The sequence below is a fragment of the Gorilla gorilla genome, chromosome 8 (genome assembly GCF_029281585.2).
Source record: "Gorilla gorilla gorilla isolate KB3781 chromosome 8, NHGRI_mGorGor1-v2.1_pri, whole genome shotgun sequence".
Lineage (NCBI taxonomy): Eukaryota > Metazoa > Chordata > Mammalia > Primates > Hominidae > Gorilla > Gorilla gorilla.
The window spans coordinates 129,164,075-129,185,668 of record NC_073232.2 but is presented as its reverse complement, the minus strand read 5'-3'; the positions used below and the strand labels follow the sequence as shown (position 1 = coordinate 129,185,668).

The 21,594-nt window shown below is 40.3% G+C and overlaps 2 protein-coding genes across 9 annotated transcripts in view; one reads left to right on the top strand and one right to left on the bottom strand.

Moving 5' to 3' along the window:
- SHTN1 (shootin 1) overlaps nucleotides 1-9,360 on the top strand; it is a 120,023-nt gene extending 110,663 nt beyond the window's left edge. For 4 of the 5 annotated variants that reach the window (XM_004050150.5, XM_004050151.5, XM_019034721.4 and 1 more), the window contains one exon: nucleotides 7,593-9,360. In XM_004050150.5, the coding sequence (XP_004050198.3) occupies nucleotides 7,593-7,815 (223 nt within the window). In that variant the 3' untranslated portion in view covers nucleotides 7,816-9,360. Of the gene's footprint in view, nucleotides 1-4,877; nucleotides 5,063-7,592 lie in introns of those variants that run through there. The other variant, XM_063710535.1, reaches the window with a different exon arrangement.
- Nucleotides 9,361-11,608: 2,248 nt separating this feature from the next.
- Nucleotides 11,609-21,594, bottom strand: part of ENO4 (enolase 4) — a 29,266-nt gene continuing 19,280 nt past the window's right edge. For all 4 annotated transcript variants that reach the window (XM_055353274.2, XM_055353276.2, XM_055353275.2 and 1 more), the window contains 5 exons: nucleotides 20,012-20,137; nucleotides 17,925-18,120; nucleotides 14,825-14,892; nucleotides 14,197-14,314; nucleotides 11,609-12,661 (listed from right to left, as the gene is read on the bottom strand). In XM_055353274.2, the coding sequence (XP_055209249.1) occupies nucleotides 12,507-12,661; nucleotides 14,197-14,314; nucleotides 14,825-14,892; nucleotides 17,925-18,120; nucleotides 20,012-20,137 (663 nt within the window). In that variant the 3' untranslated portion in view covers nucleotides 11,609-12,506. The remainder of the gene's footprint in view (nucleotides 12,662-14,196; nucleotides 14,315-14,824; nucleotides 14,893-17,924; nucleotides 18,121-20,011; nucleotides 20,138-21,594) is intronic.

The window sequence follows — 21,594 nt, the reverse complement described above, 5'->3', positions numbered from 1 at the left end:
CAGTCAAACATTTCCATGAAAGAAAAAAAATCTAATTGCCTTTCAGGTTTTGAATTAAAAGTAAGATTGATTTTTATCATTGTTTGACCTCTAACTGGTCTCTTCATTCAGTATTTCTAATGTGAAACTAATGTAGAAAAATGAAATAGGAAAGTACTGCTTTTTAATTTACTGGAGCTGGAGAATCTGAGCTATTTTATTTTATTTTATTTTGTTTACTTACTTTCTCTAATCCTATGAAAGATTATGAGCTTTTGAAATACATTAGCAAATAAAAATTGAGATTCTTAACTTACTTTAGGGAAACTTGGCATAAAGTTATTCTCTCAAACTAATTATCTCAGCTGGAAATTAATTTAGTTGGCCATATAACCATTCCTTAAGAGAGGTTTGGGGTCACGTTTTGTTCAAATGGAGACTAGGGAAGTTCTTTTAGTCCTGGGATGGAAAGGAGTGGATTTTCTTCCTGATGGATACTCCCACCCCCACCGTTTCCTCATAACCTCCGCTTCTCCACTTTCTTTCTTTCTCTTTTGTGTGTGTGTGTGTGTGTGCGTGTGTGTGTGCGTGTGTGTGCACATGAGTGCCTATCAGGGAGGGGGAGGGAAGGCACCTTCCCTGTACTTAGTAAACATTTGTTTCTGAGAAGAGACTACCAGCTAGCAGAATGAACTGCATGGACGTTACTGCTTAATCTGATGCTCTTATACAATTAAAGGATTTGCTCTGCTCTCAACTGTAATCTTAGTACTGCTGAATTGTGTACTGACACTGCAGGAAACAGCTCTGTTCAGCAAAGCGCTGCTACAAAGGTTCTCCATGTGCGCCTGTACATGGACAATTAAGTTTTAACAACAAAATTAGCAGAACAACTGGATGTTCTGGAAGTTGAGATCCCTTCACTTCATTTTTTTCCTTCCCCCGCTGCCAAGGAGTTATCCTGTGGACTGCCCGAAAGATCCGCCTGTCAGGATTGTCTTACAAGTGTTCTGAGTTGCTGTGCAAACAGCAACTTCCTCCAGATTAATTGTTGAGGATGTATTACACCTAGTGTAAAAATGACTGTTAAACTGCTGTTGAGTAAATCTCAAAATTACTGTTAAAATGCTGCTGAGTAATTCTCAATTCTCTCAAAGAATTAATTGCCTTCTAACGTTTGCTTCCAGTTGCAAGCACCTATGATTTTTAAGAGACTTTGTATAAAATATACCATTTCTGCATAGAGAACCAAATTGCTTTTGGTACATTGTAGTTTCTTAGCCATTTTTCAATAGTCTCTACACAGTGTTTATGTTTCCTTTTATTTGTGTATAGTGGAGTAGAGGGGAGGTTTTTTATTCAAATAGAAGAAGCTAAAACTCAAATGCAATGTCAGATCTCAGAATAAACTGACCCAATTTCTGAAACCCAATAAACACATTTCATTTGTAATATTCTTTATTATATAGCTCTATGAAAAGCAATTTATGACTTTCGATCTTAAAAGAGAGTTTTAAAAATACACAGTAAATTGAAAGAAAAACTACTACATTTAAAACAGTATTTTCCTAAAAACACAGAATGAAAATGCAAGTATTTTGTGCATGGCAGCTGTTTTTAAGGAACCAATGTTATATATGGTGAATTTTGTGGAAGACTTTATGTCTCTTAAAATATTTCTTGTAAATAACATGGCTTTTAATAGCTGGAATCTGAGTGGATTTTCCATGATAACTTAATGTTGTGCAGAATTATAAAAAGCTAAAAAACGAAGCTTAAGAAAATGATCACCCACATTTCAGAATCTTTGGCCGAGCTGAAATCGTAGTGCACGCATTGTCAGTGTTGCTTTTGCTGTGAGAATAGTCCGGTTTCCTGAACCTCCTTGTGCCAGTGTATTTTAGATTCTGTAAATGTGTGCAGTCCAGCCTGCACTAGAGGAATAAGATAATATCCTACAAGGTACAAGCTACAAGGCTTCCTAGCATTGCATTGTGGTCCGGGAGGTAAGCCATGTACTGGGATGCCTGTGCTGCAGTCACTCAGCTAAAGAAAATATTGCTGAGCATAGACATAGATCTTTGCCCAGCCATTGTTACCTGTGTTAAAAAGGAATTCTTGTTCATGTTGAGAGCAAATCAGCATCTAGAGGCTGATGTCAGATTTTCAAACATAGTAGTATTCTGTTGTTTAACAATGTAAATAATTAAATCTACTTTTTCTACAAATAGAAGTGGACCCAAATTGACAAACTAATACGTTCTTTGAGCTAAAATGAAGTTTTGAAAAAGTACCCAAAACAAAAAAGAATTGAGCTTTGTTCTGCCTTTATTATATTTTAAAATAATGCTAGAATCGGTAGTAATATAGAAAGTTTCACTTTAGGTTTGAAACTTTATTTTGTGAAGTTTTGGACAAGTGTATTAAAAATTTGTGAAGTTTTGGACAAGTGTATTAAAATCTCCTGAAAAATAGGGTTTCCAAAAGAAACAATCAAAACTACCTCTGCTGTAATGCCACTACTGTTCACTGCAGTAACTGTATAAAGGGCTTGGAAAAAAATAAGAATCCTTATTTTTACACCAGAGAAAATATAAAAGGAACTTCCTCTTTGGAGTTTTTCCAGGAAACGACTTTATAAAGACAAATTTAAATCTTTCCGTTTTCTGTCCTTGAAGGTGGTAAATATGGTTGCGGTTTTATCCATTTTTATTGTAAATGAAACAGAGTTCAGACCGTCCGGCTGTGCGTCATTTGTTGGATGGCTGCCACAGACTAATGCAGACATCCCACTGGGAGACCAGAGAAGAACTATACTTTGATTCACCAGATTGTGTTAAATAGTCCAGCTGTTGCGATTTGAAAGATAGTTACCTCAGAAGTGAAATAGAAATGAACTTGGCATTTATGCCTCAAACCATTTTTATACTGTTTGGCAATCAGCTTTTCAGAGGTAGCATTTTATAAAATAACTCTCACTGCTTAAAAGTTCATTCACTGTAATGTTCAAAATGTCCCACCTTTATATTATCAGTAAAATTAAGCTTGAGTGATATGCAGAATTTGCATGAAATAAGCATTTCCCCCTTCATTTCATGAGCTTTGATTGTATTCAATTGAGCTCAGAACCACGTCTATTAGGGCTCTTTTGGGCATTAGTTAATTTGAATTGCAGCCGAAATGTTAGCTAGAATGTTGTTGAATATAATTGGAACGTGGAAAGTTGATTTTGAAAGGAATTTCATTGAATGCAAACAATGATGTCCTTTTTAAAAATTAGAATTCTGCACTTTCATCTCTTGTAACACAGTCTGAGAAATCACTGAGTCCTGTAAAGTTCAGCGTTGGCATGGCCATTGCCATTGTTCTGATTCTTCTGGTACCAGTATGGTTTGGAGTCAGGTCTTTCCTTTTACTAGTAAGTTGCCCCACCTGCTCAGGCCCCACATTTGGGCTCTCTTGCAGTAGGGGCACAATAGCTGCTTTCTAAAAGGTCACCCAAGTTGTACTTGGGCACTAGGCTTCATAGAGTGGCATAACTTGGTATATTTCTCCTAGCTTTTATTTTGCTTTTTGGTTTTTGGTTTTGTCTTGAAATAGCCTTTGAGCACATAGTCTAATATGGCCCATGAAAAATATCTATATGAATGGATCATAAATGACAACCAGTATGTTGTGGTAAGAAAAAAATATTGGACAGGACATCAAGATTCCACTAGTTTAGTCCTGTATCTGCTATTAACAAGTTGTATGCTGATTTAACCTCACTGTTCCTTGGACACTTCATCTGACAACTGAAAAGGTTAGACTAGCTCACCATGGTGATCCCTGTCAGCCCAAGTATCCCATGATTTTAGTTTTAATTTATAAGCGATACTTGTAAAATTTAAGTTTTACTTGCAGATTTTGTGGCATGCAGGAGACAGGCTGCCATCACTTTTTAGAAGTACAGACTTTTAATTCCTTATTGTGGTCTTAGTCCTTAGATATTGCATTAAAGTAGAAAAATTGAACAGAATGACAGTATATTACAATTCCTATTGAAGTGTTGCATTTGAGCTTCTGGGATTTCTACCTTGGGAAGAAGCTTCATATTTAACCCTCTAGAACCTGCCACCATGACTACTAGAGTGAGAACTTGGGTTCTTGGCACCATCACTGATGCGGCTCTGTGGCCCTTCCCATACGATAGGAATGAAGGTAGAATGAGGCCTAGGAGAAAGAAAGGCCTCTCATTCCAGAAGGAGTCTTGGGCAGCTGCCCGTGGGACCCAAGAGTGGACCTAGTGATGTCAAGCCAGGAGGAGCTACAAACCACAGGGGAAAAATTAAAACTAAGGGATAGCTTGAAGGGATAGACTTTTTATTTACAGATCTGGAAGGTGGAGATGGAAACAGGGATTCGGAAAGAATGAAATCAGTAAACATGCCAAAAACTAGCCTGTAGCCTCCTGTTTCTAGGAGAAGATGCCTTTGAGAAACAGCATGCTGTCGTGGAAAAGGCAGAAACAGGGAGACAGGAGCTTCTGACTCTTGTTCTGACTCTGCCACTGATGAGCTGTGTGGTTTCGGGCCAGTTCCTTCCCCTCTTCGTGCCCCATCATCCTCATCTGTAAAAGGACAGGTCAGACTAGACGATTGCCCTAGTCCCTTTCCACCTTCCACTGGGATTCTAAGGCAGTGGTCATTATCCTTGAGAAACCAGTCACTCTCCCTCCATGCCTAGATTCAGAAAATGCCCACTGCGCCTAGTTCAGTGATAACAAAGGGGTTCTCAAATTGTAGCCTATAAGTGACTTAATAATAGATTAATCTGCAGTCAAGAAGCTTGCTTCAGGACAGGGAAATCGTTCTTTGGACTGAGACAATTCCAGGACAATTTCAGCCTGACAATACTAGGTTTATGAGTTTTCAGTTCAATCAACATCCATGTATTGCTGCTGTGGAGCCCAGAGAGCACTTCCTGGAAATTTTTAGCCCTGAGCTGATGAAGAAAGCTTTTTCTAGGATCTGTGCACCACCCCTTCACCTACAGACACACACGAGCATGGAAACATCCATGGTAGTTCTACAGAAGTGATGAAGGTTAGTATGGGTTGATGGAAGTTGCTCACCTAGAATGAGAGAAATACTACCTCCTTTGCATGCTGAAAGCAGTTTGACTGGCTTACATAAGAGTGGGCCCAGGCCCAAGATGGTGAAACCATCGTACTGGTGACTCAACCTGCAGACTTGGATGGGACTTTCCCTGGAACCTTAGCTGGGCTGCAGCTTTATTTCCTAGAATCTCCTCACCTGTTTGTTTTCGGTTTAGAGTTGCCGGCAGATAAATCTGCATGAGATTTAAAAGGTGGAAGTGAAGTAGTTGTCTTAAAAAAATTTTTTTTAACCCTCGGAAGGTCCGTGTAGGGCAGGCTCTGTTATAGCTTGTGCATGACATTCCTGATGTGCTGACTCACCTAACTGGCATGTGGCAGTGACTGGCCCACAGTTTCTTCAGCTCCCCACATCTCCTCCTCCAGCTTTTCCAAATCCTGGGGCAGGTGCATGTGCAGCTCCTTGGGGAAGGCTCCTGCTTATTCTGCAGATTGTCTTGCATCATCAAGATTGGTGCTTGTGAGAGAGAGAGATAGGTGCAGCTCTAGTTTGTCCCCAGTCTCTGTCACTTTACAGCTGCCTTCCCTCCCAACTGTCAGAACAGCTGACTGCAGGCCCAGTGTCAGACGCAGAGGCAGCAGATTTACACAGACGGCATGACTAGTGCCTCTCATTCCCTAAGGTCTAATTCCTCTGATCAATCCTTAATATTACTCATAGTTGTTCTGCTTCTCCCATCACAGGCTTTTAAATATTGTGTGGGTCAGAGAGAGTCAAAACAGTTACCACTGGAGAAACTACACCCTATTCTGATTCCCAAAGCATAGCGGCAGATGTCTGGAGAAGTAGTTCCTTGGCCAAGGTAGATGGACAATGTCGTGGTGCCATAATCAGGCAAAAATAAAGGAATCTGTCCTCACTACAGCACAGCCTGTCCCCAGGCTCCTGATTATTTTTGTTTTTACCACCTCCAAGGAAGACAGAGTGTTTGTCACTTAGGATGATGACCGAGCCAAACATAGGTAATATAACCCAATAGCCAGAGGGAGTGGTTTTTAAACATTTGGACAGATCTTACAGTACTGGTCAGAAAGTGAAAAAAACAGTGTGGTCTTTGGGTTTGAGGTTTTGTGCCCGTTACCGGGTCATGCAGGTTACTTTTGCTCAGTAGTTGATCATTTGTTCTGTTGTTTTTGTTGCAAGAGAGACATCCAGACCTACTCACACCCAAACCTTGATTTCTCCCCCTTCATTCTGAACCTTTCAGTTTATTAGTATTTGCCCATTCGTTTAGTCCACAAATGCATCTGTGCTAGGTGCTGGGGATAGAATTGTGAGTAAAGCTAAACAGTCCCTGCCTCGTGGATGTTTACATGCTGTTGGAAGAGACAGACAGGAAACAATTGTGGTAAGTCCAACAAGGGAGAGGTATTAGGTGGTAAAAGAGTGTCTCCTGCCAGCTCTGACCTGCTGAAGGGGTCAGAGAATAGTAGAAACCAACTCCTGGTGAGGGGCTGGTAGAGCAGTGGGCAGGCACTGGCTGGCAGCTCACTGGCACCTGGCGGAACACCAAGAGGTGGGATGGTGGTGTGCCGGGTCATGGTTAACAGCCAGTTCTCAGGGACAAAAAGGCCTGATCCTAGCATTTTCCAAAAAGACCAGAAAAGTCCGAAAGCCCCAGCCCTGCCTGCTGCAGCTGCCTCCACCTTCAGGCAGCAGCTCAGCAGCCTGAACCTTCGGGTGTTTCAGAGATATCTGTTCCCATAATGAAATCCTCACCCATTCAGCCTGAGAGGCCATAGCTTCTTGCAGCAGAAGAGACAAGAGAAGGAGTCTGTGGAAAACTGCCTCTGAAATTCCGTAAGAAATTTCTCAAGAAACCTGATTCTCCTTTTAGAAACATTAATGGTAACTTAGCATTTTAGCTTCTACTCTGGCTCTCTCTCCGCCCTTGGTCCTACCACCACCCCCTCCTGAAGTCTGACCAGGTCTCCTCTAGTTGGTAATGGCAGCAGTCGGCATGCCTCTCACCTGTCTATCAGTGATGAGGGGTGATTACTCCCCTTGTCCCTGCAGGCTCCTCAGCGCTACCCTGCAGCCAGCCGTACCCAGGGACACACAGGAGGGAAGGGAGTTAACTGGCTCCATCCAGCTAAGTGAGGGCGGGTGGGGATCTGGGCAGCAGGCTGTGAGAAGTTCACAGTTTGTCCGTGAGCTTTACGCTTCCTGAGAAGAGAATGCAATTAAGCAGGTAGGTGCATTTGGCTTTTTAACACTTCTGTAGTTAATCGCTCTTTCTCTGCCTTCTTTCTTCTGGCCTTGTGCTCCTAGTATCAGCTGTGTAATCCGATAGCTTCGTTTTTTCTTTTAAATGGCTGGCATCTCAAAGACTACTATATGCATGTTGATTAGACTTAGAACATTTTGGGTTTTATGTTAGTCTGAATCCAGAATATCAGAGACAACTATTTTCTCTCTCTGCTTTTTACTTTTTTTGTCTAACTCTTCATCTCATAGGCCTCCCAGTAGCATTGGATGCAGGAAAAAATACATTGACGGTGAGAAACAAGCCGAACCAGTTGTAGTTTTAGATCCTGTTTCTACACATGAACCCCAAACCAAAGACCAGGTTGCTGAAAAAGATCCAACTCAACACAAGGAGGATGAAAGCGAAATTCAACCAGAAAACAAAGAAGACAGCATTGAAAACGTGAGAGAGACAGACAGCTCCAACTGCTGATCCGTAAACCAGAAGCCTGACATGTTTGGAAGTCCTTTTCAATAAGCACATGATTAGTGTTGTTATATTGGCAAGGGCTGTAGACATTCTGCTCTGGTCACTGTATTCAGAATACAGGTTCTTTTCTGGTGTCACTTTTGTAAGTAGCAACTATAAACATAAGTAAGCTGTTTAGCAAAACACACATTCCTAGTAGGTTTTGGTTTTTTGATCTTTATAAAGATGAGTTTTTTTTCCTAGTTACTGTATTAAGTATGACTTCTTTTAGAAGGTTACAAAAAAATTCAGATGTTGATACCTTTTTAGGAAATGTGCATACCACTCATCAAATGGAATGCTGAAAGTTTGAGGTGCTTGTATATAATCGGATAAACAAAACTGATCAACCTAATGTGATTTTAAAAGCCCCCAAAGAAGCTTCTGTTTTGGGTCTGATCCTCTTGATGGAGAAACTGCAGCAGCATGGAAATTGTTGGGTACTGTGGCATACAAGTTATTTTCTACAGTAGACTGAGATAAACTGAAAACTCAGGAGCTGGCATCAAACTCTTAGTCCCATAGTCAGTGTTAATTACACACATTGTTAACTATTGGATGAAAAATACATGCTATTGATTGTGTCCAAAGCCTCCCGAGGACCTCCGTGGGGATGCTCTGGTAGCCTGAATACAGAACTGAGGTGAAAGTCCAAACCTTGAATTTTACAGTAATAAGTTGGTAAACCATGTGCTCTGTGCTATGAGTTAATTATGTTTTCCTAAATACTAATGTGGCACAAGTACCATATTTTATCAGAGTTCTTATGTACAGTACAGTGAAGATAAGTGACAAGCACACATTTTTCTTGCTTCACTGCTGTTCTATATTACACAGGTTTGTTGTTGTTTTTTTAAAAAAAGAAATTAAGCAGTAGTTAGTCTCTAAAAATACAATGTTTCAGGCTACCACAGTGAATAAATAGAAATGTAATCAGGGATTTTAAAAAAAACTTATGCAGCTTTTCAAAGTTGATTGTTTCAAAATTGGTGTTTATTTAAAATAAGTGGTAATGTACTTGAATGCACTTTTTATGACAATGATTCAGTAATGGTAATTTTACTATTAAAGAAAGTGAAAGGTTTAGTTTTGTTAGCATGGCTCAGCATGTAGCTGTCAGGTGTTTTTCACCTAAGGGCAAAAGAAAATGATAGTAATAATTGCAGTAGTTGTATTGTATTGTATTTTTGCACGTGTGGTAAGCATAGGCTTGAAGAGGTGGGTAGGCAGGTACATGTACTTCCTAAATTTGGAGATAATTATCTTTCTGTAAGTTCGTTATGCTTGACTGTTTCCATGTTCTCCCAATAATGATTTTACAATTACTTATCACTTTACTCATGGGGAATTAAAATGTAATGTTTTTCAACTGTATCTTTCCTTAACTGGATAATACTGCTATATGATATGCTTACTACAGACTGCATTAATTCACGAAACGAATTCTGTTATGCTGTAATTTGAACTCTCCTCACCACAACTTATTAAAAAGGCACCAATAGTTTCCCATTAAGGGTCAGTTGTGGTTATTATTAACGTTTCTGGTTTAGTTCCCCAAGCTTGACATTCTTTAATAGAAAATTGTATATGATTTGACAACTTTAGTAATTTTTAATAGTCCCTAAGATGGTTTATTGAGTTTTCTTTCATGTTTCTTTGTTCTGTCTTCCTTCTTGCATCTGTGATCTGTCTGCCAGCATGCAACTCACACACATTTAGGAATATAAAAATATATACACTGTCTTTCCATATTTCATCACACCATCAACAGAATAATATGGTTATCAAAATACCCTCCTTTCTAGAGTAAGAAGTTGCCCTTTGGGTGAAATGTGTTAGCTGGACTAGGGAACAATTAGTAACAGGTATTTTGAAAGTATTCCCGCCTTTTTTAAGCTGCTTACTTTATCTCACTGTGATTACAAAGCATTTTAAATTAATTTGACATAAAGGTATTTGATGGAAGATATTCACTCACCTTTTTCTGCCTACAGTTTTTCCCTTTTCACTTTGGTTTTGAGGGGGTTTTGCCCCTGGCTGGGGTGACACTGTCAACCAAAGCAAGGGATCCCAAATAGGAAGACATAGGAGAACTGTGCTTATATCTGCAAGGTATGTTCATAGCTGTTGCACACACAAAACTTACATACGTCCTGCTTACACAGTTTTAAGTTGGAAAAGACTGCATCTTTATGTTTTTGATTTCTCTAAAAGGTTATTTATGCTTCCTTCTGTTTGGGAAAGATAAATTAAGTCTTGTGCGCTATAGAGGATTTTTTTTCTTTAAGAAAAATGAATGTTGATGCATTTTATAGCCAGAGTGAGGCACAGAGATAGAGGTACTTTGTGCCATTGCTATTAAAGAAAAAGAAAATGTCTCTTTTTTTTCCTGGAAGAATAAGATTTTAATTAAAGCACTTGCACACTTTTGTATCTGAGCTGGTCTCAAACAAAGTCCTCACCCACAGCAGTTTCAGCAGCTGAACAGTCCCATGGAAGTTCTGACTGGCAGGCATCAACAGGGCTATTAGCACCCAGCCTAGTTTGCCCTGAGTACGGAGGATGGATGCTTTGGCTCTAACTACTCACCAATAATTGCTCCTTCCTTACCTTCTTTGTTAATGGTAAACTGCTGGAAATGGAGTAGTACAGGTAACAATTATTTTTAATTGTCTTTCCAGACCAGTTTTTGGTTGTGTGTTCAGTAAATGATAGTCTGTATCACAGCCTTCAAGTCTGGATTATTTTTCTAAATGCATACTCTACCTGTTTAGTTACATTCGTTGTGGAACAACATTAGCTTATATACCAGTAAGTTGTCGAGAATGGATAACCATCTGTCATTATCACTGACCTTCGAAGACTCATCAAGCAGTCCCTGCATAAGGATTGGAGTGGTTTGAAGTTTCTCTTCCAAGCACTAACATTTCCCTATCCCACAGTCATTTTTAATTTGGTATATGACTGTTTCTTTCATTTCTTTCACAGATAATATTATATATACAGTTATATAAATATATTTCATATTATATGTTATATAACACAAGAGAGAGAAAGTATAAGTAGAAAGAGTGCCTAGCACCCTAAGAAATTTAAATTAAAATGCTAATTATCCATTGGTGAGTGCAGTCTCGAGGATAGGTGAGTAAACTGCTCTGTGTTGAAGTCACACTGCTGACCTCGTTATTGTAATAAATCACCTCTTTGGTTAATTTAATTTAGTTATTTTGTTATTCGTTGTACATTTTTGCTCTGGTTTTAGTAATTTAATTATAATTTATATCACTGTTCCAGGGCATAGTCTCATGATGTGTGTGTGTGTGTGTATGTGTGTGTGTGTGTGTGTGTATTTTTCAAAGGGTATGTGAACACCCAGTCATGTTTGTTCTGCCTTTCAAATGAATTTTCCTTCCAGTTTCTCCTACCCGTTGCTTGTTGCTAAGCATCAGGAGAGGCAGTAGCAGCCACAAACTGTGACACAGTTCTTCCAACTTAGAGTGATACCAACCAAGTCTCCTGCCCCATGCTCTGAGAGAGTCTGCGCCTGAGCCAGTTTCAGATCATAGCTTTGAGAATAAAGAGTTGGCTCTATTATGAGGAAATTAAGGTCCCTTGTTAGTACTCTTTAAAAGGAGAGGTCCTCAGTGTGCTTAATAAAAATTACAGAATTTGTCAGAAGTCTAAACTTAGCCAACTCCCCTACAGGTCAGTACATAGCAATTTATATAATTTTTAGGAGAAGCAAATGGTAACCCTTTTAACGAGACCCTAAAACATATAAAGTGGTTGGATATTATTATATCTATATGTTTGTGTCTGAATATATTTATTTCTGCTACTCCTCTGCTATAATCCCAACACTGGCTTACAAAAGAGGCAATTCAGGCAACGGATATGTCACATCATTTTTTTTTTTTTTTTATCACTTGCGGATTGCTTTTTAAATGCTGTAGTATAAATAACTGGGCATTTAATAACCTTGAGAATATTCATTCATTTACTGATGTGCTTATTCATTTATACTCATTCTTACTCCAAAAAAGGATCTAAGAAGACTTGCAAAGATAAAAATAATACAAGAAAAACTAAAATTTAAAAAGGAGAGGGAATTAGGAAAAAAGGGATCAAGGGTAGGAAAGTGAGATGAAACTGGCTCTTACAAAAAATGGTGATGCTCTCACACTTCTACGTGAGGTTGGCTACAAAAATGTGTCAGTGCTTTTCAGCACAGACATGTAGAATAAACACAGAAGATGGACATCTGTTCCCAGCACAGAGAGCTTCTAGGGTCATTAGGTTTTTGTTCTCAGAGATATTCTGATTGGTAAAGGATGGGGTGTTTGACTGAGTGTGGAGTTGGCAACAAAAATATTGGCCTCTTTTACTGGAGCGTGTCCCTGAAAAATGGACAGGAGCGCTAATAGACAAACAAAATCCACATGGAAGTGTGGTGGCTGCAAAACGAAGTTCACAGATAGAATTTCAGGCAAAAACATCATATATGTAATTTACCAAACAGTGGAATTAGAAGAATAAAAACCACAAGAGTTGGTGAAGTTGAAGAGGAAACTCCATGTGGAGATACGGCGCCGTACTTCAGACCTCCCGGTCTACCAATACTGATGGTGTGGCTGGAACCTGGGGTGTGTACAGCCCTATCCAGAGGATGCTCCTGTTTCGGCTGATTCCTCTACACCTTGTGTGGGGAAGGTGGGCACCAGCGGCTCCCTAGCCACAGCAGCCTGAAGTGCCTCCGCAGCCTTTTCAGCTTCCTCATTAAAGTAAAAAAAAGTGTGTTCTTCTTTGAAGCCTATTTAAAAAAAAGTAACAATAAAGTTTACTGTCTAATCCAATGGTGCCAGTTTTTATGTACTACATAAGTTGAAGGAGATCATCTTCAGTACTAGTCCAAAGGTGTCACATCACCATCGGAAAGGACTCCAGAACCATTTACAACTGGGCCTATCTTTGGTTATATGTCAATTGTGCCATACAGATGTTCTGTTCGATTTTATTTGCACTCTCATTCAACATTCTGGAACATCTGATGACACATCATGGACTTTGGGCAGAGGCTTAGCGGAAAGGGTTAAGAGTAAGGTGATAAACTGGGGGAAAGGCCAGTATTAGGCATGATACAAGCCACTGCCAGCTGACTGCTCCCAGGGAAATGATGGCAGGCGAGGACCATTCCTGTCAGGCCCTTACATGTAAGTATTGACAACATTTTAATGGCTGAGCTTTTGCCAAGATTTCCTAAAGTGGGAGTGGAGAGATTTATTTTTCCAGTTTTTGGTCCCTTTAATAATGATTCACCAAGGCCAGTGTCAGAGAAATTCTCGATCTGTTAATCTATTGTGGAATACTGAGGCGGCTGCACTGTCACCACAGAGGGGTGGAGCCTGTGGTCACCAGAGTCCTTTTGGATGCCCTACAGCAGCTCTTTCCCTCGTGGTAACGTCTGGCTGGAACTGGGATCAGTCATTCAGGGAAGCCAAGGCCTCCACAAGTCAGGATGTCCAGAAAAATAATCAGATATGTGGAACAGTATAATTTTACCTATTTGAAAAAACTAGTCCTTCTACTACACACTAAACAATACAGACTAACTTTTGACTGCTCTTATGTGACTCAGAAATAGTCTCCCAATTATATCTTTATTTTCTGAATCCTAGGATGCATTTCAAGACCGCTACATACGTTAAACATGACAAGTTTATAATCACAGCTTCTATTGGTCTCCTTAAATGCCACTGCATGCTATAGGCCTCCTTTTGGCCATCACAATCAGTAATATAAGAAAATAAAAATGCATATTTGGTGTGTTTCTCTCCAGTTACCCAGTATACAAGGTGCTTCTAACCATGCAGATTTACAAAGGTTCAACTTCATTAAATGATCGATTTCTCTTGAGACCTTAATCTTTCCAAGGTATGTTAAAATTAACACACTGCCTACTTGTTTTTAAGTAAAACAATTTGTTTCCAAGAACCCTCAGGAAAGCGTCTGCCTTTAACTTTCATGGGCTGTGCAGGGAAACCTTAAGTATCATTTGGACCATAACAAAAGGTAGGCTTGGAAATTCCAATCAATTAATTCTATTGAAGAGCATCGTGCAGCCTATTCATCAAGAAAAAGGGCGAGAGTTTTAAACATTCAGGTAAATAGATGATCCATTAAGACAACAATATACATTGTGGCAAGTGCCATCCTAGTTTTGTCAGCACTTATGTATGGTCTTTGGATTCCCCTGCCCTCCTGCAGAGGGACTTCTATTCCCCCTCTTCCAATCTTTGTTCTCTTATTCATGGCTAAGTGAAAACAAAGCAAGAAAGCAGCGCATACCCAGTGTTCCATTCTGGACAAGTTCTTCCTCTATAGTGAGAAGGCGGTTGTATTTAGTCACTCGTTCACCACGGGAAAGACCCCCCAACTTGATGAACCGGACACCAAGCCCAACAGCCTGAAAGGGGGGAAAAAACTAATTTTAGACGGAGGAGCCATGTCTTGCTAAACGACAATTCTTTAAAGAGAAAGGAAACTGTCACAGTGTGCTGTTTGGGATTTTCTCTTACTAGTTTTTTATCTTTATGTAAGCACAGTGGCCTACAAGCTGAGAGTGCTGAAAGGCAAACAGATGATGTGACTGTCTATCCATCAGGCACTTTACTAGTCACGTAGGCATGCTGATTTTATCTAAGAACGTTCTGGCCTTTCTTACTTCATTTTAGGAGGAAAGATTGCAGGTGCACACCCCAGTCATTTAAGTGTGCTCATCATTTTCCCTGGACTTCAATTTTTCTTCTTTTTAAAAGTTCAAAGATTAGCTCTTTGCAAAAGGTAGCTATCTGGGAGGAAGCAAGTCTATTTCCTAAAAGGTTACATGACTTTCTCCACCAGAGACTGCATTTCTCTGAAATACCAATTCGTGATAAAAGCAGTGTTTGGCAGTTGACCAGCATTCAGCACTTACCAAATCGACAAGGCTGTCATCAGATGATTCTCCTTCTGTACTTCCAAAGACAGTGATGTGCTTCTTACCTGGAAGAGGAATTTCTTTCAGTTTTATACGGTGTAGAAAGTTAGGATACATGTGGGCCTCTGGGATCAAAATTAAAAATTTCTCAGATTTAAAACTTCCCTGTGAAGAGTCAATTATTTGCCCACCTAGGATTCTAACATTTGCATTTTTATTGCCCTGCTTTTGTTTGTTTACCCCCCAATTTCAGTAGCTCAGATGCTGTAAATACTAAATGAATAATGTGTTTCATTAAAATTAAGATACATGATGGCTGGGCACGGTGGCTCCCTCCTGTAATCCCAGCACTTTGGGAGGCCAAGGCAGGTGGATCATGAGGTCAGGAGATCAAGACCATCCTGGCTAACACGGTGAAACCCCGTCTCTACTAAAAATACAAAAAATTAGCCGGGCGTGGTGGTAGGTGCCTGTAGTCCCAGCTACTCGCGAGGCTGAGGCAGGAGAATGGCGTGAACCCGGGAGGCAGAGCTTGCAGTGAGCTGAGATTGCGCCACTGCACTCCAGCTCTGGGCGACAGAGCAAGACTCCGTCTCAAAAAAAAAAAAAAAAAAAAAAAGATACATGATTTGTAAAATGCACTATTATTTTATTACCACTAAAAGGGGGTAGGGGGATGCTCAAATTAGATTGACACATTTCTAAGACCGTGGCTATAAGACATGATTCAATTTTTTAAATGTTCAGTGTAGAAAAATGCATCTTTGAGTCAATGAAATATGGTAAGAGTAACGTGGAGTTGGTATGCCTACGTAATGGCTTTCTCCTTTCATTGTGTAGAATTTTATTCAAAGGACTGTCATTCTGAATGTTTACTAGAAGAGTAGTGTTGGTAGTAATCAATCATTTGAGGGTCTTAAAACCCTTTGAAATGTGCCAGTCTGTGAAGAGTGCCAGCCAGAGCTCTTCCTGCAGCAACGGTGTTTGCATTGCCTCGTATCTATCATCTACCACCCACAGGCCAGCCCTGCCTGAGCATCTTCTTCCATCCTCTGGCACCAACCCAGGCCCCTGGCTGCCAGTCTGGCTCTGAGTTCTGCTCCAGCTCTGAGACCAGCTTTCTGTCTAGTTCCTGAGACCCACTCGTGGTATTTGTTTCATGTCCTCTGCATAAGTGTACAAGATGCCCATGAGCTCAGTTTGTAGTCTAGTGGGAAACCCCAGTCATTAGGTAGTTGTATAAGTGATTGTGGTCCGTATTACAAAGAGGAAATATAGGATGCTAGGAGGAAGATTCAGAAAAGAACCAGTTAGGGATAGGGGAAGGCAGGAGTGGCTGAAGACATTTCATTTTAGCCAAGACCTGAAGGATGCAGAGCCAAGTATGTCAGAGCAAAGCATTCTGGTCCAAAGGAACAGCATGTTTAAAGACAGGTGGTCAAGAGTTGTGGGCAAGTGAGATGACTATAGTGTCATGGGAAAGTTGCCTAATCTCTCCAAGTCTTGTTTTCTTATCAATAAAGTGGAAATGATAGTGTCTACTTCACAGGGATGCTGTAAGGATTATGTCCAATTCGCAAATGCCTGACCCATTGGTCTTAAGTAAAGCTGCTCTCCTCTGGCATCCCAGATGCACCAGCACTGGAGCCCTGCTTTTCACCTGTCATCCCCTGATCCCCATTGCTGGGATCCTGTCCCTGAATCCCAGCTTGATGACTCAGATTCTGCCTCCCGAGGCTTCCCTGATACTCCACTGCCTTGCCAACCTGCTTGGCAGCTTCCTCATGCTGCATGTTAGTAGTGAACCTACCCTTGCCTCAGGTCTCTGTACTGACAGAAAACTGCTTCTAATCTGATCTTGTTGCCTGTTTTCTAAACTGCTCAAGTAGACCATTCCCTGCAGTGGATGATCTGGTTCCAAATTCTGATCCCTCCTAGACTTCCCCAAGTAATGCAAATTAAAATGGCTGACTGGTGTCGGGATATATTATAAGTAGCTAAGTTTATTTTCAATTAAGTAATTCCTACATCCTTACAATGTACTTGGGCCATGCCTATGTGGAAGAAAGAGCTGTGGTCCCTGTTAAGGTGTTGACTCCTTATCTAGAATCTAGAGCATAAAGTGGTAGTAAATGATAGGAGGAAATTTACAATACTGCGGTAATGTGATACAGGCTACACGTGTTCTGCCCCTGCTGTTCCTTGGCTGTGCTTGGTGCCTTGGCTTTGTGAATGGTGAGATATTTTTCTTAGCTTGAACACTACATTGTAGCCGGAAGCCTGGCTAGTGCAGATGGGTACTCAGGTGTTCCACAGTGCATGATTCAGGATTTGGGACCTGTTCTTTAGCAGTAAGAGTTGGGGTACCTCTATGGTTTCTGTAAATTAATTAATTAATTAATTAATTTTGAGACGGAGTCTCTCTGTCGCCCAGGCTGGAGTGCAGTGAGCGCGATCTCGGCTCACTGCAAGCTCCGCCTCCCTAGTTCACGCCATTCTCCTGCCTCAGCCTCCCGAGTAGCTGGGACTACAGGCGCCCGCCACCACACCCGGCTAATTTTTTGTATTTTTAGTAGAGATGGGGTTTCACCGTGTTAGCCAGGATGGTCTCGATCTCCTGACCTCGTAATCCGCTGGCCTCAGCCTCCCAAAGTCCTGGGATTACAGGCATGAGCCACTGCGCCCGGCCAGGTTTCTGTAAATTTAAAGATTTTCTGTAGTCCAAGCTCAGAACCTAAAGCAAATTGATAAATGTGCTGAAGGCTATGCCCTTTCATAAGAAATCAGCCGTTAGTCCTCCTGTTACAGGCAGAAAGGCTCTCCCCACTGTGAAGTTGACAGGGCAGTGGCCTCGGCCATACCTCTGGTAGCCCTCAGTAAAGGGGGTGAGCTTGGAATTGGGCTGTTAGTTGAACGTAGTGAAGGGAGTCAGTAAGCTGCCTTTTGTGTTCCAGCAGTAAATCTCTCACAAATGGTTGGACTTTCTTTTCTTCCAAGATTTCTCCCATGCTTTTTAGTAACTTTGATATGCTGTGTATTTTTGGTTTCTTGTATAACCAAGTCATTACGAGTCTTTCAGATGTATGCTTTTACTCACTGTCAATCAGATTGGTTATTTCCACCAAGTCAGACATTGTAGTTTGGTTTGTGTGTTTTATGATCAGCCCATTGGATTTGGGGATGCTGATGTTTCCTTGCTCTAGAAGTTTAGAAATGCTTTTGGAAGCAGTTCCTGCAATTATGTAACACCTGGAACCAAGTGCGTGATAGATGCTGTCCCACTGTTCAGAGTCCTGGGTAAATATTTAAGAGTTGATCATTATAATGCATTGAATATAATTACAAAACAACAGGAATAATATAGCACATACTCAAGCTCATACATTTTTCCTGAGATGCACAAAACAATTTTCTTTTACTTCTGAATGACCCTGTACCACAGCCACACAAACTAAGAAGCTTTGGGAAACAGAAACTAATAGTGAATTTGAGCTTAAAGGTTTTATGAATAAAATGTTAATACACTAAATGTTATTTCTTACATGGATTTTAGAGTTCTTCAGACCCAGGCTATTCCCATCCACTCTTGTCTATAATGGTGCTAAGGATTGGCTGGATGGATTTTTCTGATATTTCTGATAAACAGAAAATGGAAAAAGAAAGCCTGCAAGGGCTCTAGTCCCTTCTCAACACCCTTATTTTTATTGGTGAGACTATCATATGAAATGAAATGCTTATTTTAAAATTATACACATACATATGCATGTGTGTGTGTGTGTGTGTGTGTGTGTGTGTGTGTGTGTGTGTGTGTGTGTGTGTGACCAGCGTGGACAATGTGGCAAGACCCCATCTCTACAAAAAATACAAAAACTAGCTGGGTGTGGTGGTGTGCCTGGTAGTCCCAGCTACTTGAGAGGGTGAGGTAGGAAGATGGCTTGAGCCTGGGAGGTCAAGGCTGCAGTGAGCTGTGATCAGGCCACTGCACTCCAGCCTGGGTGACAGAGCAAGACCCTGTCTTAAAAAGTATGACCAGAGCCTCAGGACAGTCATCGCAGGGCTGGTATGGCAAGGTTAAGGAACTAAGCTCAGCCAGTGCATTCTGTGTATGCTGGTGTGGAATGGAGGTTGTGAAAAGGAGGATGTGGCTGAGACCCTGGGACTCCACATCAGGACCAGCATTTATATCGTCCTCCAAATTGAAATAGTTGTATTATCTCAAAGAAGATATCTGTTCAATATATCTGTTCAATCTATCTGATGGTTCTCAAATTTATAAAATCAAGAATTTATATTTTGGAGTGTAAGTTGGTTGGGGGAAAGATGGTCACATAAGCCTTTGTCAAATGCATGAGTTTTAATAGATCATAAAACCTCAATATCTCAAACCTTTTAAACATATGGCTTTGCAGGTCGGGCACAGTGGCTCATGCCTGTAATTCTAGCACTTTGGGAGGCCAAGGTGGGCGGATCTCCTGAGCTCAGGAGCTGGAGACCAGCCTGGGCAACATGGTGAAACCTTGTTTCTACTAAAAATACCAAAATTTAGCTGGGTATGGTGGTGCACGCCTATAGTCACAGCTACTTGGGAGGCTGAGGCAGGAGAATCACTTGAGCCCAGGAGGCAGAGGTTGCAGTGAGCCAAGATCGTGCTACTGCACTCCAGCCTAGGTGACAGAGTGAGACCCTGTCTCAAATAAAAGAAAAAATGGCTTTATTACTTTTATGCATATATAGTGACTGGATTTAGGATGAAAAATATTTGGCCTTATAGAAGTCCTGTTCCCCTAAGCACATGAAAATGATATATGATTAACCTATTGAAGCTCCAGCTAGCACAGCAGGGGCAGCTTCCATCTGTTGGGTTGCTTGTAAATATACAGGTACTCCTGAAGGGCTTGCGAATAACGTGTTTCATTCCCCAGACAGGCACACTCCTAGGTAATTGTGTTTTTCCTATTCATTTGCTTAGTAGTAAGTGCCTTTTCTCATGAATGCTGAAATAAAGCAACTCAGCCCCAGACCAAATTACAACACATTTTGAACGACAACGATCCAAAAGAATGAGATTTTATTCTCTGTTTTGTTATAAAATATAAAAGGTGAGTTATAAAATATAAAAGGTGAGTCTTGCCTATCTTATGGCATATAAAATATGTTATAAAATATGGAAGGTGGGGTGCTTACCTCCTTCCTGAAAGGATCAATTAAGGCAATAATTGAAGGGTACTTCTTGATCAGATCCACATACAGGTCAACCATCTCCGCTGCATTTTTGTATGTGCCCATGATCACTTCATACTTTCCTTTATTCTGATATATGTCAGGAAAATATTAAAATAAGGGATAAACAATGAATTCATCAAATCCCAAAGATACGGTTCAGATTCGTTTTCGTTCATTTTATATAAGAGGTTGTAAACAGGTTCTTTTCAGGGCACATTGACCTGAGAAATCTGTCCATTCTACTTTAAATATCTTAAATATTAACCTGGGAAATCAAGTCACCATTCCTTTTGATGCCCTCTAGGGTTCTTCCCACAGACTTCAGATGGAGCCTCCTACACAAAACACCAAGAATTACAGAGTAGGAGGGGAATAATCTGTTAGACTTGGCTGCCTGGGTAGATGCACAATAACATAAATTCACAAAATAAGCAGAATAGCAATGCTAACCTGCTCACTCACTAGACCCTACCATCTTTCAGCTCACATTGAATGAATAACTTGTTTCCTTTACTGTAAATACTCTGAAGCTTGAAAGCAAGGCTAGGCTTTTGATATACTAACAACCAGTGTGAAAAATAATGTGATTTATGTGAGGCATTTCTTTCTTGGGTAGCATGTACTTTCTAGTAGTAATGATATTGTCCAGAAGGTAGAATTCTAGTGCAACATTCATTTGAAGTCTGGAAAGCCCCTAAGTCATTAAGTATAGAAGTAAACAGGGCTGAAGGATCTAGAATAGCCTTTCTGCAGAACAAAGCACCCTTCCTTTTAAGTCTATGTTCAGGGATGGTACCTGGGATATTTTGGCACTGGGAGGGAGGTGGAATGCAACAGAGTGACTGTTTGGTTTGCTAATGCCTTCCTGCTGCTGCTAATAGAATGGATTCCACTGGAATTAAGCAGCTTCCTAAGAAGACCATAACTGAAGGGATTTCATACTTTTTTCACCTTCAAAAGCAGCAAGAACTTTTAACTTCTATAATGCAAAGCTTAAAAAACCCTATCTTGTCAGTGAGGAAACACTAATGATTTTGAACTAACAATATTGTAAGAATTATCTCATATCAAGCTAATATATTTTACTGAATATAAGCAATAAATACCCATTCTAGTTAGCACTAGCAGTCAGTATATTCATAGTTCCTGGTATACGTTGCTGACGAAAACATGCAATTATTTTTTTTAATGGTATGCCTAGGAACCAATCATTATGTGAAGAATAGGAAATTACTTTAAATATTCTTTTATGTGCTTAGTTTCTTTAGAAAAGTGAAAGAACTTTTAGAAGTCAAGCAAAATTTAGGGCTCTTATATAGAGTTCAAAATTTCCTTTGTAAAGTTAAAATCACAGTTAAAGCAGAATGCTATTTGGTCATGTCCCCTGAATTTGACATAAATTACCAAGTCACCATAGATGCTTGGCAATATGCTGGGCATTTCATAAAATGTAGACTTAGCATTTTTGTGTATTTGAAATTGGGAAGTCTATTAGTTTGTTCTCATGCTGCTAATAAAGACATACCTGAGACTGAGTAATTTGT